A 17,189-nucleotide genomic window follows, 5' to 3' on the forward strand; every position below is an offset into this window, starting at 1 on the left:
GGGCCTCTCACTGTTGTGGCCTCTCCCGTTGCGGAGCACAGGCTCCGGACGCGCAGGCTCAGCGGCCATGGCTCACGGGCCCAGCCGCTCCGCGGCACGTGGGATCTTCCCGGACCGGGGCACGAACCCGCGTCCCCCGCGTCGGCAGGTGGACTCCCAACCACTGCGCCACCAGGGAAGCCCCCAAATTTCCTTTTAAATTCAGGAAGCAATCTTCCCTCTTTGCAGGGGAGTCCCCGCCTCATTTGGTGACCGTAAGTTACGGTTGTAAAGAGCCTTTTGCTGAGGGCAGGAGAGATGGAGAGAAAGCCTGTCCCAGTGTGTCTCGGGCAGGTGTGTGGGCAGCGCATTGGGTGGTGCCGAACTATGGATTTTACTCCTCTCATTGCCGCCCCCCCGGCCCCCCCACGAGGGTGGTGAGAAACGTGGAGCTCAGAGGAGCCATGGTCATGGGCTGAGCATCCTTGCTTGCTGCCTTTCCCAGGGCCTGGAGGGGTTTGTCGGACTCAGGGTCCAGGGTCGGATGTGGGATGGAGGGAGGGCCTCCCTCCCCACTCCCTCCTGATGCCTCCCAGCCTGAGGAATCGGACCTCAGGAGTGATGTCTTCCCTGGGGGAGGGGAGCCCCTCTTGAGGCATCTGAGGCCAGGAAGCAGAGCTCTGAGCCAACGACACAGTAGTAAAGAGAGTGTTAAGAGAGTGTTTGGGCTAGGACAGGGAGTCCTGAGGCCTGGGGTGCCTTTCTAGCTGAGCTGCTTAGGATCCCCATGATTAGTGGCAAGTCCTGTAACCTCCAGGCAGGCATGTCACGGCTCCACCGACACTGAAATCCTTCCCCTCCTACCTCGAGAACATGGTGGGAGGAAAAATCCAGTCATGACTGTCTAATGCTTCTGTGCTCTCTGGAGCAAAGAGAGAACGAAATCCCAGGGAGACAAACGTTTTAATAGCTTGCCCGTGGAAGCTGATCTCTGCTGTCAGGGTGCCCTGGCTTTCAATCCCACATCTGACTTTGGCTCGAGGCCAGGAGCTGATACCCTCCTGGACTTGCAAATAGTGAAGGGAACAGAACCATCAGGCCTGATGGAGATTCAGCTGCTCGAGAATCATGCAATTGACAAGCAAGGGAAGGGAAGGCTTCATCTTACCTGTACACAGATTTTCTTTTCTTTTTCTTTCTTTCTTATTTTTTTTTGCTATAGCGTTTCATTTCTTTGGAAACCTTTCTGTTTCTGAAGCTGTTTCTGGTCTTCTGTGAAGAAATCAACCACGACAGCCCTGGGGCTAAGTGAGTCAGTTCTCCAGGAGGGTGGACAGAATATATATCTGTTAAATGTATAGACAAGGGGAAAACGGATTAGTATCGTATTTAAGGCAGGAGGAAGGGGCACAGAAGTCATTGCCTATGCATAACCTCTAAATAGATTTACCGATTTGAATGTGCGCAACACTTTGTAATTATGCATAAATAAATCCATGGGGAGGGGGGTGTCCACGTGTGCACTTCAGGGGACACTTGCATCTTATAGGCTCATGAGTCCCAAATACTATTATATGACATTGGTGTTTTGCTTCATAATTTTCAAAGCCCTTTCCCATCGTTACTTCATCTGACCCTCCCAGTAATCCTGTCACTTGTAGGTTTTATTATTTGCATACAATAGATGAAGAGTGTGCCGTGTTCCATGCTGGGCTCCTTTGTCTGACCTGTGCATGGGATGCTTAGGGCAGGAAGGGAAAAAAAGGGAGACTTCAGTGGTCCTCCTGCCCCCCGCCCCAGCCCAGGGCATGCTGGCGACTGTTATAGGCACTGGAAATAAAACAGTTAACAGAGCAAACAAAAATTCCTGCCCTCCTGGGACTGTCACTCTAGGAGAGAGAGTCACATGATAAAGAAACTCTAAAATGAAACATACAGTATGTCTGACAGAGATACATGTGATGGAGAACAAAAAAGGAAAGGAGGAGGATAGAGAGTGCCCTGGCAGGGGTGGGAGTCATGCATAGTGCAATTTTATTTTATTATTATTTTTTAAAAAAATAAATAAACAAATTTATTTATTTATTTTTGGCTGCGTTGGGTCTTTGTTGCTGCGCATGGGCTTTCTCTAGTTGCGGCGAGTGGGGGCTACTCTTCATTGCGGTGCGCGGGCGTCTCATTGTGGTGGCTTCTCTTGTTGAGGAGATCTAGGTGCACGGGCTTCAGTAGTTGTGGCTAGCAGGCTCTAGAGCACAGGCTCAGCAGTTGTGGCGCATGGGCTTAGTTGCTCCGCGGCATGTGGGATCTTCCTGGACCAGGGCTCGAACCCGTGTCCCCTGCATTGGCAGGCGGATTCTTAACCACTGCGCCACCAGGGAAACCCAGTGCAATTTTAAAAAGAGCAAATCAGTAAAGAGGCTAAGGAAGTATTCCTGACATATGGGAGGCTCTCAATATTTTTTTTTTTGATGTAGCGAACAAACAAATGCTCAGATGGATGGGTGGATGGGTAATGGATGGAGATGCATGGATGGATGGATGGATAGATGGATGGATGGTTGAATGGATGGATGGATGGATATGGACGGATGGATGGATGGATGGTTGAGTGAATGGATGGATGGATATAGATGGATAGATAGATGAATGGCTGTAGATGGATGGATGGATGGATGGATAGATGGATGGATGGTTGAATGGATCGATGGATGGATATGGATGGATGGATGGATGGTTGAATGAATGGATGGATGGATATGGATGAATGGATGGATGGTTGAATGAATGGATGGATGGATATAGATGGATAGATAGATGAATGGATGGATGGATAGGTGGATCAATGGATGGATGGATTTGGATGGATGGAGATGGATGGATGGATGGATGGATGGATGCAAGAGGAAGGATAAGTCCTAACCCCCCACCCCCCACCATAGATTTGTGCTTCCCTCTAGAGCCTTATTGTGCCTGAATATTTTCATACCCCCATTTCATGAGTCAGTGTGGATCACCCTAAGTGCGAACTTACCTCATGTCATGTAGTCTCTGGAGAGGGAGAGCCCCTCCCTGCTAGTGAGAGCCAGCATACAACTAACTGGCTTGGAACAGGAATGCGCCTGGCACTGTGCAGATTGAGTTGGAAGTAAATTGTTGCCAACTGTTGCCTATCATTCACTCCACCTTGACTTTCTCATTATGGACCTGGTTCTGAAAGCCCTGAGGATTTGCCTGCTCTGTCCCTCTGGGAGCCTGGGCCCTTCCAGATCCTTGCCATTGAAAGTTTACTCCTTAGGGAAATTTACGTCTCATTTTCTCCACTGTGATCTCTCAGCCCCCTCCAAGATGGGATTTAATACCCCTTGACAAGCATCTGTAGCTCCTTGTACTTACTCTGTGTTGCACCTGTGTCTCTAGATTCTAATTGCTTGTTCATTCTTCCTTCCCAAAGCAGACGTGCCCAGAAGGCAGAGGCTGTTGTCATTTTCACTGTTGAGACTTGGTCCCTTGTAGACGGTACTTTTGAAATAAGTGTTAAATGAGTGCGGCACGTGCGTTTGAGATTTTCTTTGGGGTTGGCTGCCTTCAGGCCTAGCCCAGTTTCTCCAGGTCCTCCGTGTGCACTGATTTAGGTTCCTGGAATCTCAGAATGAAATCTCCAAATAGGCAGTGAGAAACCCTCCCTGCTGAGTCTGTAAGGAAATCGGTCTTTCTGATTCTTCCAATGAAGGAAGAAACTAATTGAATGTAAACTCATTACATCTCTGAAAATTTCCCCAAGATTTAATTATGATGAAATTCTCAGGATACAGTCATGCCGGGAAATGTCGCAAACCATCAGCCGTGTGGGTTGAGCTCAGGCAGGAGGCCCTGGGCACCGAGATGTAAAGCCTTTTTCTTAGCAGACGTGTACTCTGGTGTTACAATGAGCCCTGGAGTCACCTGGCTTGGGTTCGGTCCAGATTTCTCAACTTACGAATTGTGTGAGCTTGGGCTAGTTACTTAGACTTTGTAAGCCTCAGTTTTCTCATCTGTTAAGTGGAGATCATAGTATTATCTCCATCATAGGGTTGCCATGCAGATGAAATGAATAAATGTGTTTGAAGCACTTAGCACAGTGATTGGGCACATTGCAAATGTCCATTGCCTGTTGATCATTCTTATGTCATGTCAAGGGAAATGGTGGAGGACACATGAGGAGTTTGGGATTGATATAAGTCAGTGAACTTGGGTATTATGGTTTTGGAAGAGTTTTCCTCCACTCTGTGGTCCTCGGTGTTACTAAACATCCCTCTTATTCATCCCCAGGAGACGCCTCCAAATCTCTCTTCTCAGCAACATGCTCTTCTGTACTTTCTTTGTTCACACATAATTTTAAAAATGGGATCATGCCATCCAAAATGCTTAAAAACGTGTTCTTTCACAATAAATCTTGAACTTTTTCTTGTTATTTGGGGGGTTGCATGGTACTCCATTACACAAATTGACCATAATATTTGTTTTCATCTTTATTGAGGGATAATTGAAGCACATTACACTGCACACATAACCCTGGTATTTTTCACTAATGACTTTCTGGACATATAAGTGGGGCTCAATTTTTGGAACCATTGTTTATTTTTATCAGAGTAATAGATGCACCCATGTAGAATGAGTAAATGTTAATAAAAGGCTTAGAAAGAAAAAAACAGCTGTCCCCTCCATTCCCCGCCCCTGCCCACGGCCCCGTCCTCTTTTCTAGAAGTAATCACTTTTGTCTGTTTCTTGAGAAATTTTCTCCCCCATTTTTGTGAGTAAATTTATTCTGCAATTTCTCAATTTGGAAACCAGTGTCTTTTAGTTCTGGTAAATGCTATTTGATGTTCCTTTAATAGTTTCCCCCTGCTGGTCCTCTAGTCTCTGTTTATTAGTCTTATTAGTTGGCTATTGGACTTCCTGGACCGAGCTTCTCATTTTCCTCTCCTTTCTCCCAGTTTCTTATAAAATCTTGGCTGTTTTATTCTGCATGGTGGGGAGTTTCATCGACTTTAACGCCATAAAAAGAGCAAATGTTTTTTTGTTGTTGTTGTTGTCTTCAGAGTTTCCATTTCTGAGAACGATTTCTTGTTCCTCCTGTTTTTAGTTTTGTTTTTTTTTTTCTCCAGTGTCCTGTGCTTTTTCATGGATATAGTCCATGCATCCATAGCTCTATGACAGTAATGATAGGTTTTTCTCTTAACAGATGTTGTCTCCCTGAATCCTCTGGGTTCCCTCTGAGAGCCTTCATTTTTCCTGTCTGGTTATTTTCTTCAGTCATTTGCTCTTATCATAGGCCACTTTCTGTGCTAAGTGTTTTTATTGCATTTAATCCTTAAAACAGTTCTAGGAGATAAGCACCACCTTGGGGACAGTGTTATTTTATGGTCAGGGACTCCAGGGCCACACTGGCTGGGATTGCATCTTGGCTCTGCTGCTTACTGACTGTTGTTAGTAACGACTGTGAATGATGTAACCTCTCTGTGCCTCAGTTTCCCCATCTCTGAAGTGGAGATAATAATAGTGCCTGACTCTTAATGTTAGGAGGATTTAAGAAAGTTCCTGGCATACACTCAGTCTTTATGTAAATGTTGTTGTTATTGTTATTAATCCCATTTTACTTCTGAGTGTCACTACTATTTCCGTTTTCCATATGAAGAAATAGGAGCCCTGGAGAGATTTACCCAAGGTCTCCCAGCTGGGAGCTTGACGTGGTAGACCTTGAATTTGAATCAGGTAGTCCGACTCCAGAGTTCTGCCTTCTATCCACTATGCAGTATTGCTTTTCATAGAGAGAGAGACAAAAAAAAAAAAAAAAAAGATGGGAGATCTGCCCCAGAATTGCTGGTGGGGCTAGCCAGGGTTACCAGATAAAATATAGGATGGTCAGTTAAATTGGAATTTCAGATAAATAGTATTTAGTATAAGCCTGACCCAAATAAAAAAAATGTTCATTGTGGGACTTCCCTGGTGGTCCACTGGTTAAGACTTCACGCTTCCAATGCAAGGGGCGCGGGTTCCACCCCTGGTTGTGGAACTAGAATCCCTCATGCTGTGCGGCCAAAAACTTAAAAAAAAAAAATGCATTGTTTATCTGAAATTCAGATGTAACTGGACGTCCTGTATTTTTATTTGCTAAATCAGGTAGCCCTAGGTGGGATTGTTTTTTTTTTTTCATCCTCCACCCAGTCCGTTCTTGAGATTCTGCCCCATTACTCTGGACCTGTTGCCCTCCCTCTCCCAGGATCACAGCCACGGTACTGATGGCAGTCTCCTGCATCCCATTTGAGAACCCAGGTTTTCACGTGTGGTGAAAACAAAGTGTGATTTCGTTTGGAACGAGGGGCGGCATCTTTCCTTCTTGACCTTGAAGATCCCATCCCTAAGCCTCCCTGACGATTTCTTTCGAGCCAGGAGGGAAGCCCCAGAGCCGGTGGTTTGGTGGTTTGTCCCCTCTCTGGAGGGGGATCATCGAAGCAGCTTAGGTCTTGGAGTTTTCTCTCCGTGGAGCCAGACGGCTCACTCCTCTCTTCTCTTTCACGTGTTCACGGATCTTGCATCCCAGCCACACCTGGAGCAGATTGGATCAGCGTGAGTGAGTGGTGGTGTTGGGGTGAGGAGGCTTGACCGGCTGGTGCAGTTGTCCATCAATAGGCCAAAGTCAAGAGGGTGCTGATGGGCGGGTGGCTGGGTGCCACGGAGAGGTTGCTTTGGGCAACATCACGTTCTCACTCTCTTGGTGACCAGCTGGTGAAGAGGTTTGATAAGGACCGCCCCCCCCAACCCCCCACCCCCGTTTTTTTTTTTTTTTTTTTTTTTAAGTCTACCCGGAGTTAATGATTTTGGCAGGCTGAGAGCTTCTGGGAGTCCTCCCACATCTAGCTTGGCTGAATGTGCCTTGAAAGGACTGATGCATGCTTACACCTCTCTGGTATTCACAGTGGTGGGTCTGTGCAAGAGGAATGGCGAACACAAGCAAAAGGTCTAAATATTATTTGACTTTGGAGCATCGTGGTCTCATTTTAAGTGTAACTAAGGTCATTGCTGGTAGGCGCTCCAGTCTAGGTGGGCATCTTACACACTGTAGTTACTTAGTAAATGTTTGTTCCCACTTGGGAACTTAGATTTGGAGCAGGAGTGAGCTTGATGGCTAGCTCTTTTTTTTTTTTTTTTTTTTTTTTTTTTTTTTTTTTTTTTTTTAAAATTTGATTTACAATGTTGTGTTAGTTTCAGGTGTACAGCAAAGTGATTCAGTTATACATACACATATATTCATTCTTTTTCAGATTCTTTTCTCATATAGGTTAACACAGAATATTGAGTTGAGTTCCCTGTTCTATACAGTAGGTCCTTGTTGGTTATCTGTCTTACATATAGCAGCGTGTGTATGTTCATCCCAGGTGCCTGATTTATCCCTCCCCCCCATGTTTCCCCTTTGGTAACCATAGGTTTGTTTTCAATATCTGTAAGTCTGTTTCTGTTTTGTAAATAAGTTCATTGGTATCATTAAAAAAAATTAGATCCCACATTTGAGTGATAGCATACGATATTTGTCTTTCTCTCTCTGACTTACTTCACTTCGTATGATAATCTCTAGTTCCATCCATGTTGCCGCAAATGGCATTATTTTATTCTTTTTTATGGCTGGGTAATATTCCATTATATATACGTATTGATGGCTAACTCTTTTTCAGCTCTTTTTTTCTCTGCTTTTGGCAGAGGAAGTTAGAATTAGGTTATTGGTTGGTAAATTCCAAGGCCAGATATGTCTTGGGTGGTCGTCCTACCTTTAAGGCACTTAACTACAGTCTAGGACCTCACCAGTGGAGACCTGTGGTCTCTGAGAATGGATGCTGGGAGATCCTCTGCGGTATGATTGACAGATTTTTCTAACACTGCTGGCACTTAGTGTTTAAGAATGGCCTGACTCTCAGCTCCGGGCCTGGGCCTTGCAGGTGCTTGGTGATTGTGTGGGATGACCCAAGCCTATCCCCAGAGGAACCATTTTAGGGTGGACCCTGGAACCTGGATGCACAGTATACTATCTGTGGTACAAATATGGCTCATTGGAATCTGGGGCAGCCTTCCTAAGAGTTAAAAAAAAATGAATACAGTTTGCATGTAATAATATGCCCAGATCTTCAAGTGTCAGCCCAAAGGGTTTTGACAGTTGTATACATCTGTTTACCCACCACCCAAAATGGGATCAAAAACATTTTTGTCACCTCAGAAAGGACTTCTGTTACCTAAGTCAGTTCCGCCTCTCCTCAGGCAACCACTTTGTAATTTCTGTCACCATAAATGGGTTTTGCATATACTTGTGCTTTAAAAGGAATCACACAGTGTAGGGCTGTATGTGAGTATGTGTATTTATATACAGGCTTCTTCCACTCAGTGTAATGAGTTTGAGACTCCTCTATGTCGTTATGATATCCGTAGTTCTTCTCTTTTTATTGCTAAAAATATTGCTTATAATATTTCATTTTATAAATGGACTACAGTGGGTTAGTCCATTCTGCTGTGGATGGCCATTTGGGTTCTTTCCAGGTTTAGGCTCTGAGTAAAGCTACTGTGAACATTCCTGTGTAAGTCTTTGTGTGGACGTATGTTTTCATTTCTCTTGGGGCAGGTCTCTAGGAGAGGAATTACTAGGTCATAAGGTAGACTTTTTTTTTTTTTTTTTTTAAGCTCAAGTGCTCTTTGCTAGTTTGGAGAGCACATGCAAACTGGTAGGCCGGGTCCCTGCGCATCATTTTCACAGGGCAGGTTGTAGCTAGCAAGACTTAGGTCACTCAAGTGAGTCTGCCTCAATTAATAGCTATCATTGAGGCTGAATGTAAATGATTATAATTTTGAGCTTTTAGGCTTCATTTTGTAAAATTATATGAAGCTGGTATGTTATGAAGGCTTTTTGATAAAAGATTAGTTACAGGTAGAGCCCCCGCGGGCTTCAGTAGTTGTGGCATGCGGGCTCTAGAGCGCAGTCTCAGTAGTTGTGGCGCACAGGCTTAGTTGTTCCGCTGCATGTGGGATCTTCCCGCACCAGGGCTCGAACTCGTGTCCCCTGCATTGACAGGCGATTCTCAACCACTGTGCCACCAGGGAAGTCCCCACATATGCCCTTTAAATAAACTTTTTTGGGGGCCCTATTGTCATTTCAGACAGGCAACCCAATCTCTTTTCTCTCTCTCTCTCTTTTTCTTTTTTGGCCATGCCATGCGGCTTGCGGGATCTTAGTTCCGTGACCAGGGATCAAACCTGCGCCCTCGGCAGTGAAAGCGTGGAGTCGTAGCCACTGGACTGCCAGGGAAGTGCCCAGGCAACCCAATCTTATTTCAAGATTGATCCTTGGTCATGTTCCAGTTTATGTGGGAGACAGGGAGGCTGGCGAGGAAAAGAAATGAAAGAAATCCAGTTGGGTTCTGGATTTGACTGGAAGGATAAAGGATCATTGATTCTCAAGGAGGGGACCCACCTGAATCGTCTGGGATGCTTTCCATTTCAAGCATCCCAGATTCTGGCAAACCCTCCCTTGAGAGGCACATCCCTTCTGCCTCACCTTGCATCTTGTCCATGAGAATATTGTATATTGCTCACGTGCAGGGGACAGAAAAAAGATTGGTGCCCAGTGATGCATAGGGATGGAAAGGAGCTTTGACAGAAGAGGTTGGACTTGGTGTTGAGAAGGCGATGGGGATCCGAGGCTGGGGAAGTACCCCAAGTGACATTGACAAGGATGGGATGTGGGGAGGGACTGGAAGATGAGGTGAGTGGCCTTACTGGTGATATGGTCTAAATGGGAGGCCCTGAAACATGCAGGGATAGAGGTTGCTGGACATGCCTGTGCCTCTGTGCTGGTCATCCTTGGTGGGAGCTTACCGTGAATGGCAATTACGGAGGGTTCTTGAATTCTAAAGCAAGTGAGACCAAGTCCAGTAAAGGGATGGGTCAGACCCTGGCATAGAGAAGGCTCCCACAAGCTTCCTTTGGTTGGTCCCATGGAACTGAACTGATGAGCCGTTTTCATTGTTTCTGGGAGTCTCTGAGGCAGGTGCAATTTTCTTCGGGCGGCGCTAGGAATTTTGCTGGGAGAGTCCACTGCCAAACCGCTGACTGTGTGTAGATGATTCATCAAAGAAGAGAAATCATTTTCTTTTTGCACGGATTTGTTCTTTATTGTTGCATTCGCAATACCTGGTTCCATCACCCTGAATGTTATTTTGGAGACGGATGATGCAGATTTTTTTTAAAGGCAAGGAATAGTTAATTTTAGAAACCCATTCAGCATTTTATATGTTAGTGCTGACTGTCATACGGTTACAATGTGTAGTGGGTGTGCTCTAGCCAAGATGTCACGGTGTCTGTAAGAGTAAACAACTGTGGATGAGTGTTTAATTCACTAAATGTCGGAGAACCTTGGATCAAATTGACCTCCCCGAGATTTGAGTCCAGCTTCAATTCTCCCTTTTCCCTTTCGTTTTTCCCCCTCATTCAGGTGATGACGGTCCCACTTTGCTCAGTTCCCTGGATCTGCCACTTCCTGGCTCTGTGACCTTGAGCAAATGATCTTATTACTTTGAGATTCAATTCCTTTATCTACAAATAGCAGTAGAAAACAACATCTTCCTCCCAAAGCTGTTGGGATGGATAAAATAAGATATCAGATGTGAAGCTTTGGTCCCTGGAAATAGTAGGTGATCAGTAAATATAAGTTCCCTTCTTCCTTTTTAGAGATGAGGAAATTGATGAGACCGAGTTGACATAGTCTCACTGGTTGTCTTCAGATATTTCAAGGGCTGTCACACATCACAGGGGACAGACACCTTCCGTTAGTGCTCTGGAGAGTAGATGTGGTGCGAAGAGGTAAAAACCAAAGGGAGACAGGTTTCACCTCTACTTAAGGAAGAACTTTGTAGTAATTAGAGCTGTCTCACATCCAAGGCAGTGGAGCTCACAAAGTAGTGAGCAGTCTGGCCCTGGTAGTATTCAGTTAGCACAGAATTTCTCAACAGTGCCACTCACCTTTGGGACCAGAAAATTCTTTGCCGTCAGTGGCTGTGATGTGCGTTGTGAGACATTTACCAGCTTCTCTGGCCTCTGCTCACTTGATGCTACTAGTAACCTCCCCCTCACCTCCAGCCCTACTTGTGACCATGAAAAATGCCTCCAGACATTGCCAGATGTCTCCGGCAGTGGTTGAGAACCACTGAATTAGAGGCTAGATAACAGCAAACTAGACTCCCTCTTCCCAAGGTCAACTCCATCCTACCCCAAATTGAGTTCTTAACAACATTAGAATTCTCATGGTGGCTTTGTGCTTTGGGATAGTACCTACTGCCAAGGATTAAAGGCCTAACCCAGGTGACACTGTGGCGTTCAGTTTGGGCCACAGAGAGCGAGAGAAGTCCCCACTTGGAAGGCCTCTTGAGGGGGTGGTTTAATGGTTTGTTGTTTATCGTGGTTTTGCAGGTCATGCTGGCTGCTTCCTATTGGTCGCTTCTGGCCCCAGCGGTGGAGATGGCTACGTCCTCTGGTGGCTTTGGTGCCTTGGCCTTTTTTCCTGTGGCTGTCGGCTTCACCCTCGGAGCTGCGTTTGTCTACCTGGCTGACCTCCTCATGCCTCACCGGGTGAGTACCACTCCTCTTTGGGCTCTTGTGTCAGGATGTGTCTAGCTCTGTGCCACAGATTTACTTCTGTTCAAACTTGACATGCCAACTCGTGTCTATGTTAAGTAGCCAGTGATATCGAAATAGATATTTCAAGCCATTTAGGGCTTTTACCTGGAGGAACGGAATTGTGACTTAATGCCTAAAAGAAAATAAGCTCTTGGTAGTCTGACTCATCATCTCCTTAGTTACATTTTGATACATTCAGATTTTAAATATCAGATCTCATTATAAATATAGAGTACAGCTGACGTCGTGTGGTACAGCACTGTCTATATGAGTGGACCTAGACACTGGGGGAAGGGAGTGCCCATGACGGTGGTCCTGACTCTTAGAGAGCTTATGATGTCACCAGGGAGATGACAACACACCCATCTGCAACATAAGACCTTCGACAAGGCATCATATCCACAAGGGCTTATTCATAGGAGGGCGAGGTGGGGAGACCGGGCAGTAGGGCCTTGGGCTGCGCTCACTTCTGCCATGAACCGGTTATGTGTTCCTTCTCCCCACTTTTCCTTCTTACGACTTGAGAATAACTCCCTTTAGGGGCTGCCGAGTGAAAACTAAAAAAATCGAAAAAGGCACCAGAATTGGGGTGTGCCAGTGATTTAGCTTTTTTATTTTTTTTGCCTAAATAGTGCCGGTGCGTTGCGTTTGGGGGATGGGCACGTACTTGCTTACAGAGAAGCACAAAATGAACCACCGCCTGAAGCCTGGCTGTGGTCACTGGGCAGAGAGAGCCGAGGCCAGGCCACGAGATCGGGACCCAGCGCCATCGGCTAAAACCGGGTTGGCTGAAGGGTGGGCATCAGTAGGACCCAGTGCGGGCACAAGTCACCTTAGCAGATGCAGTGTCCCAGCAAGTCCCCGAGGTGGGCAGAAGGCCCCTGAGAGACCTGAGCTGGTGCTTGAATCCTCTGTTCACCCAGGGTGGGAGGAGGCACGGGGGGGACCGTGTTGAGGAGCTGAGTGTCTCTGCTGGGTCGCTGTGGGCAGGGTCAGGTCAGGCTTACTGGAGTCGGCTGGACATGTACCCCAGGAGGCAGGCGCACATCCTTTCCCCGCCCACCTGCCTTTTTCTCCATTGGAACGTGGCCCAGACACTCGTGAGAAACTGATTACTCATGTTCCAGAATGGCCAGCCTCTGGCCCAAACAGCTGGATGTGATGGTTGGTTGGACAGCTGTGATGTTGTCTCGGAGGTGTGTCATTCTCGTTCATCCAGAGCGTGAACGGCCGTGTCAGTTTCTGCCCCCTGGGCCCTTTGCTTCCTTGTTGTCAAGGAACATCTGCTTGCTAATAGCTTTGAGAGGTCCTCAGTATGGATTGCCATATTCTGTTCTCAAGTCCGCCCTGGTTATCTGTAAACTTGCTGCTGGAGTGTATTCTACTTGCCCTGGCCGGAAAATCTGGCAGCCAGGGGCCTTAACTCCTGAACAGCAGACAGGGGGCTGGCTCAGCTGCTGTGCACAGCCCCTGCTGGTCTCATTCTGCCCTTCCCACCTGGGCCCACCTGAGCTTCTAAGGCAGTATCTTGCAGAGGGCTCTTTGCAATCGTGAAGGGTCACCCTTCCCTGATACTGGGGCCAGGGAGTGGGGGCCAGGTGTATTTGACCAGCTGCCTGAATGTAGCAGCTTTCTCTGGGCAGTGTAAATAGTCATTCGGCCAATTTGTTCTGTGCAGCAGTACTTTTTTTTTTTTAACCTTTTGCTTCCTGTTTGTTCTACTATATGCTTTGAATATAGAGAAGATCCCAGGGGAAAGTCTTGGATGGGATACACAGAAAATTAGGCCTGGCTGGGGAGTGGTGGGTGAAGTTAATGGGTTTTGATCTTGAGTCCGTGTGGTTGACTGAGCAGCCAAGGGGCATACAGTCCTCTGTCGGGGAGAAAGTGGGGGCTAGAATTTGCTTTCAGCATGCTTGCTGTGATTGGAGTTTAGGAACCAGGAGTTCTGTGGGTCAATTCAGACTGAGATCTTTTCAGTTTTCTGTTCATTCCATCTTATGACAGAGCCCCACCACTCAGCACGTGGCCCAGGAAAAGGACGAAGTCGTGAGAGCAAAAGGCTTTGGCTGCACTGGTGGTGGAGGGGCTCATCCTGCAGAACAGGCCCCAGGGGAAAGGGGTACCTGCCTACAGAAAACCCCATGGCCTCCTTCCTGTCCTCTGGGAGGACCGTGCGTGGAGTTTGATGGGGTGAGAGGAAGTGAGTCAGTCTCTGCCTTAGTTTACCTGCAGAAGTGAGCCAGTGCAGGAGTCCGCTCAGCACAGACGTGTGGTTTGAGCGATTTTGACATTGACTCGTGACCGTCCAAGCACAGGTGCCACCGCCTGCCCACGTCGGAGATGTCCACCCTGGTTATACTTACACGTTCAGGGTGGCAAGACTCTGGGTGGGTGGGAAGGAGATGGTTAACAGCCGGCCCTGTTCTCCAACTCCATTTCTGGCATTCAGCCTTTCCGATGTATTTGTGCCCCTTTTGGAGCCAGAGCACCATATTGCTCATGAAAAGGGTTTTACTCATAACAGCCTGTCAGGTTGAGCCCACTGTAGCTGTGTTAACTTCGGATGCATCAAATCGCTCCCTGAAAGGGTATTTATTTTCATGTATTTATCTGGGGATAGAGTAGAAAAGGCTCACGCGGTAACTGTTAATGGGAAATGAGCTGACAGGGTTTTATAGAGGCTTTGCCAAATGATATCTTAATGAGAGGGCGAGAGAGAGGCGGGGTAGGCGAGGAAGGTGCAGTCCGCCAGGGCCCGGAAGAGGCCTGGCAGGAGGATGCTGATGGCGAATGCGGCTCGGGCCAGCCTGGGCCCAGCACTCCCCTTGGATGGTTCTAGGGAGAAGGGGAATGGACCTTGAATAGCTGTTTGGAGATACTGACATTTTTAGGACCTTTGCAGTTTGCTTCTATATAAAGTTAAGGATGGCAGTGGGTGAGAAGACTTTACCTTTAGTTTAAAGCTGTGATTTTCTACTGGTGGGTAGAGGGGAGAGGAGGAAGAGGGTGGATGTGTGTCGCCATGGCCTTGTGTCTTTCTTTTTAGTCATATTAGTATTACATCAACACAGCACAAAAATCTCATTATAAAAATTAAACAGACTTTAACATGTGACACTCCTTTCTTGCTATAGACTGTGTCCTCCCAAAATTCCAATGCCATGGTATTTGGAGGTGGGGTCTTTTGAAGGTGACCAGGTCATGCGGGTGGGAGCCCTCACGATTGGGATTAGTGCCCTGATAAAGGAGCCTTCAGAGCCCCCTTCCCATTCTGCCACATCGGGACATGTACACACTGTTTGTGAACCAGGACGTGGGCTCTCTCCAGACACTGAATCTGCTGGCACTTTGATCTTGGACTTCTCAGCCTTCAGAATTGCCAGAAATAAATTTCTGCTGTTTATAAGCCACCCAGTCGATGGTAATTTGCTAAAGCAGTCTGACTGGGGTAAGAGGCCCCCCTGTTTCGTACTCTTCCCAAACCAGTCAACGATTGTCATCAGTTTAGTGGGTATCCTTCTAGATTTTTCTCTTTTCTCTTTCTTCTCTTTTTTCTTTAAGAAAACGAATTATGTTGTGTCCTATAAATATCGAAATATAAACACTGTCCCCTATGCTTGTGTTGTTCAAGTATGCTTTAAATCAACTCTATAGCTACATGAATCCTGACTCATTTATTTAGACTTCCCTTCTCTTTGCTTATGTACGTGCATGCATACATTTCACACAGTTGGAACCGTCTGTGCGTTCTCTTATGTGTTATTTTTAAAATTCGAAGCGATTTTTAGCTACAGTCATTTTAGTACATAGACCGCATCCTTCCATCTTAGTGTAGTTCACCGGACCGTTTCCCTGTCACTGAGGAGTTAGATTGCTCTGTGCTTTTGCTTATGTATATATGTCTCTCTGGAAAATGTCATTTTGTTGTGTGTCTCCTGGAAAACAAGTGGTAACGTCTTGGCTGTGTTGTTGACACTTGCTTTTCCAGCTTTGCTTTACATCTTGGCAACCTTCTCTCTGGGAGATGTGTGTTCCCCGCCCCCTCCCCTCGCTCTCTTGGGATTTGACATCCAAAGAGACTGCCCAAGGACTGCAGGGGGAGGGAAGGTAGTGGTGTCTGAGTCTGCCCGAGACCCTCGGGCGGGGCATCGCAGCTGACGGCCCCGCCCAAACGTGCTCAGGGGCAGCAAGCGATAGGGGTGCGACCTTCCCCTCAGTGCCCTCCTCCATGTATCTGTGTCCCAATCCTGTTCAGTCTCTCTTGGTTTTCGCTGTGATGGCAAAGAAGATGCCTCCGCTAAAAACTTAAACGAGAAGGATGTGCGCATACCTTTAATATGCACCTAACTGTTGCTGGTGTCAATTTCTGACCACTGGAGTCGCTACGCGGGACCAGGTGTGACAACTGTTTGGAAGTGACAGGTGATCATTTTCCCCCTCAGGGGTGATGCATGTTTTCCTCCCCTTCATAGATCCTTTCCATCTTTAGCATTGTGATTCTGATTCTACTGCTTTACGAACGAATACCTAACAGAGGAGATTGGGGGTGGGGGAATGGCAAGAATCGCTTACAGAAGGAGAAATCGCAGTGGCATCCACCTATAGAGTCCATAGCATAATTCTGATATTATCAGATAAGCCCAGCTTGCTTCACGGCGAAAACCGGCTCCCTGCCTCAGTTTTAACATCTCCTTCCTGTTGCTTTGCTGTGGTTTGAGATCTGCACGTCTATTTGATGCTCTAAGGTGCATCATGGGGTTGATGGACGGTTGACATTTCAGCTGGCCTGGAGAGAGCCTCCGTCCAGCTGAATCACCGGGTTCCTCCAGCGTGGGGACGTGACCGTGTCATCAGAGGAGGCTGGGCGTGGGGGTGGATTGGGCGGCCCCATTGTCTGGGAAACCAGGTGGGAGCGGGATGAGGTTTGCAGACAGCCCTTTTGCTTAACGTATATACCCATCTGTCCTCATTTTCTAGGTCTGCCGTAACAAACCACCAGAGACTGGGTGGCTGAAACAACAGAACTGTATTTCCTCACAGTTCTGGAAGCTAGAAGTCCAAGATCAAGGTGTTGTCAGGTGCCTCCTTCTAACCGTGTCCTCACGTGGTCTTTCCTCTCCGTGGGCATCCCTGGTGTCACTCTGTGTGTCCAGATTCCCACTCCTGATAAGGGCAGCAGTCAGATTGGATTAGGGCCCAGCCTAAGGGCCTCCTTTTAACTTCATCACCTCTTTGGAGACCCCACCTCCAAATCCAGCCACATTCTGAGGTCCTGGGGGTTGGGGCTTCAGCATTTGAGTTTGCGGGGTTGGGGGGGCGCAATTCAGCACATAACAGCATCCTCTCCGTTTCTTTTGATATTTATGGTACTAAGATTGAGAGATAGCTCACCCTGTGGATGTATGGAGGCCCTCAGTTCAGGCACTGGGTGTTCTGACCAAGAGCAGGCTGGCACTTGAACGGGCACGCTGAGTGGGCAGAGCTCGCTAATGAATACACGACCCCAATGAAAACAT

At 47.1% G+C, this 17,189-nt stretch overlaps 1 protein-coding gene across 2 annotated transcripts in view; it reads left to right on the forward strand.

The window, feature by feature from the left end:
* Positions 1 to 17,189, forward strand: part of SLC39A11 (solute carrier family 39 member 11) — a 329,009-nt gene that overhangs the window by 18,617 nt on the left and 293,203 nt on the right. For both annotated transcript variants that reach the window (XM_007454394.1, XM_007454395.1), the window contains exon 2: positions 11,464 to 11,622. In XM_007454394.1, the coding sequence (XP_007454456.1) occupies positions 11,464 to 11,622 (159 nt within the window). The remainder of the gene's footprint in view (positions 1 to 11,463; positions 11,623 to 17,189) is intronic.

Source organism: Lipotes vexillifer, unplaced genomic scaffold (genome assembly GCF_000442215.2).
Source record: "Lipotes vexillifer unplaced genomic scaffold, Lipotes_vexillifer_v1.1 scaffold518, whole genome shotgun sequence".
Classification (NCBI taxonomy): Eukaryota; Metazoa; Chordata; class Mammalia; order Artiodactyla; family Lipotidae; genus Lipotes; species Lipotes vexillifer.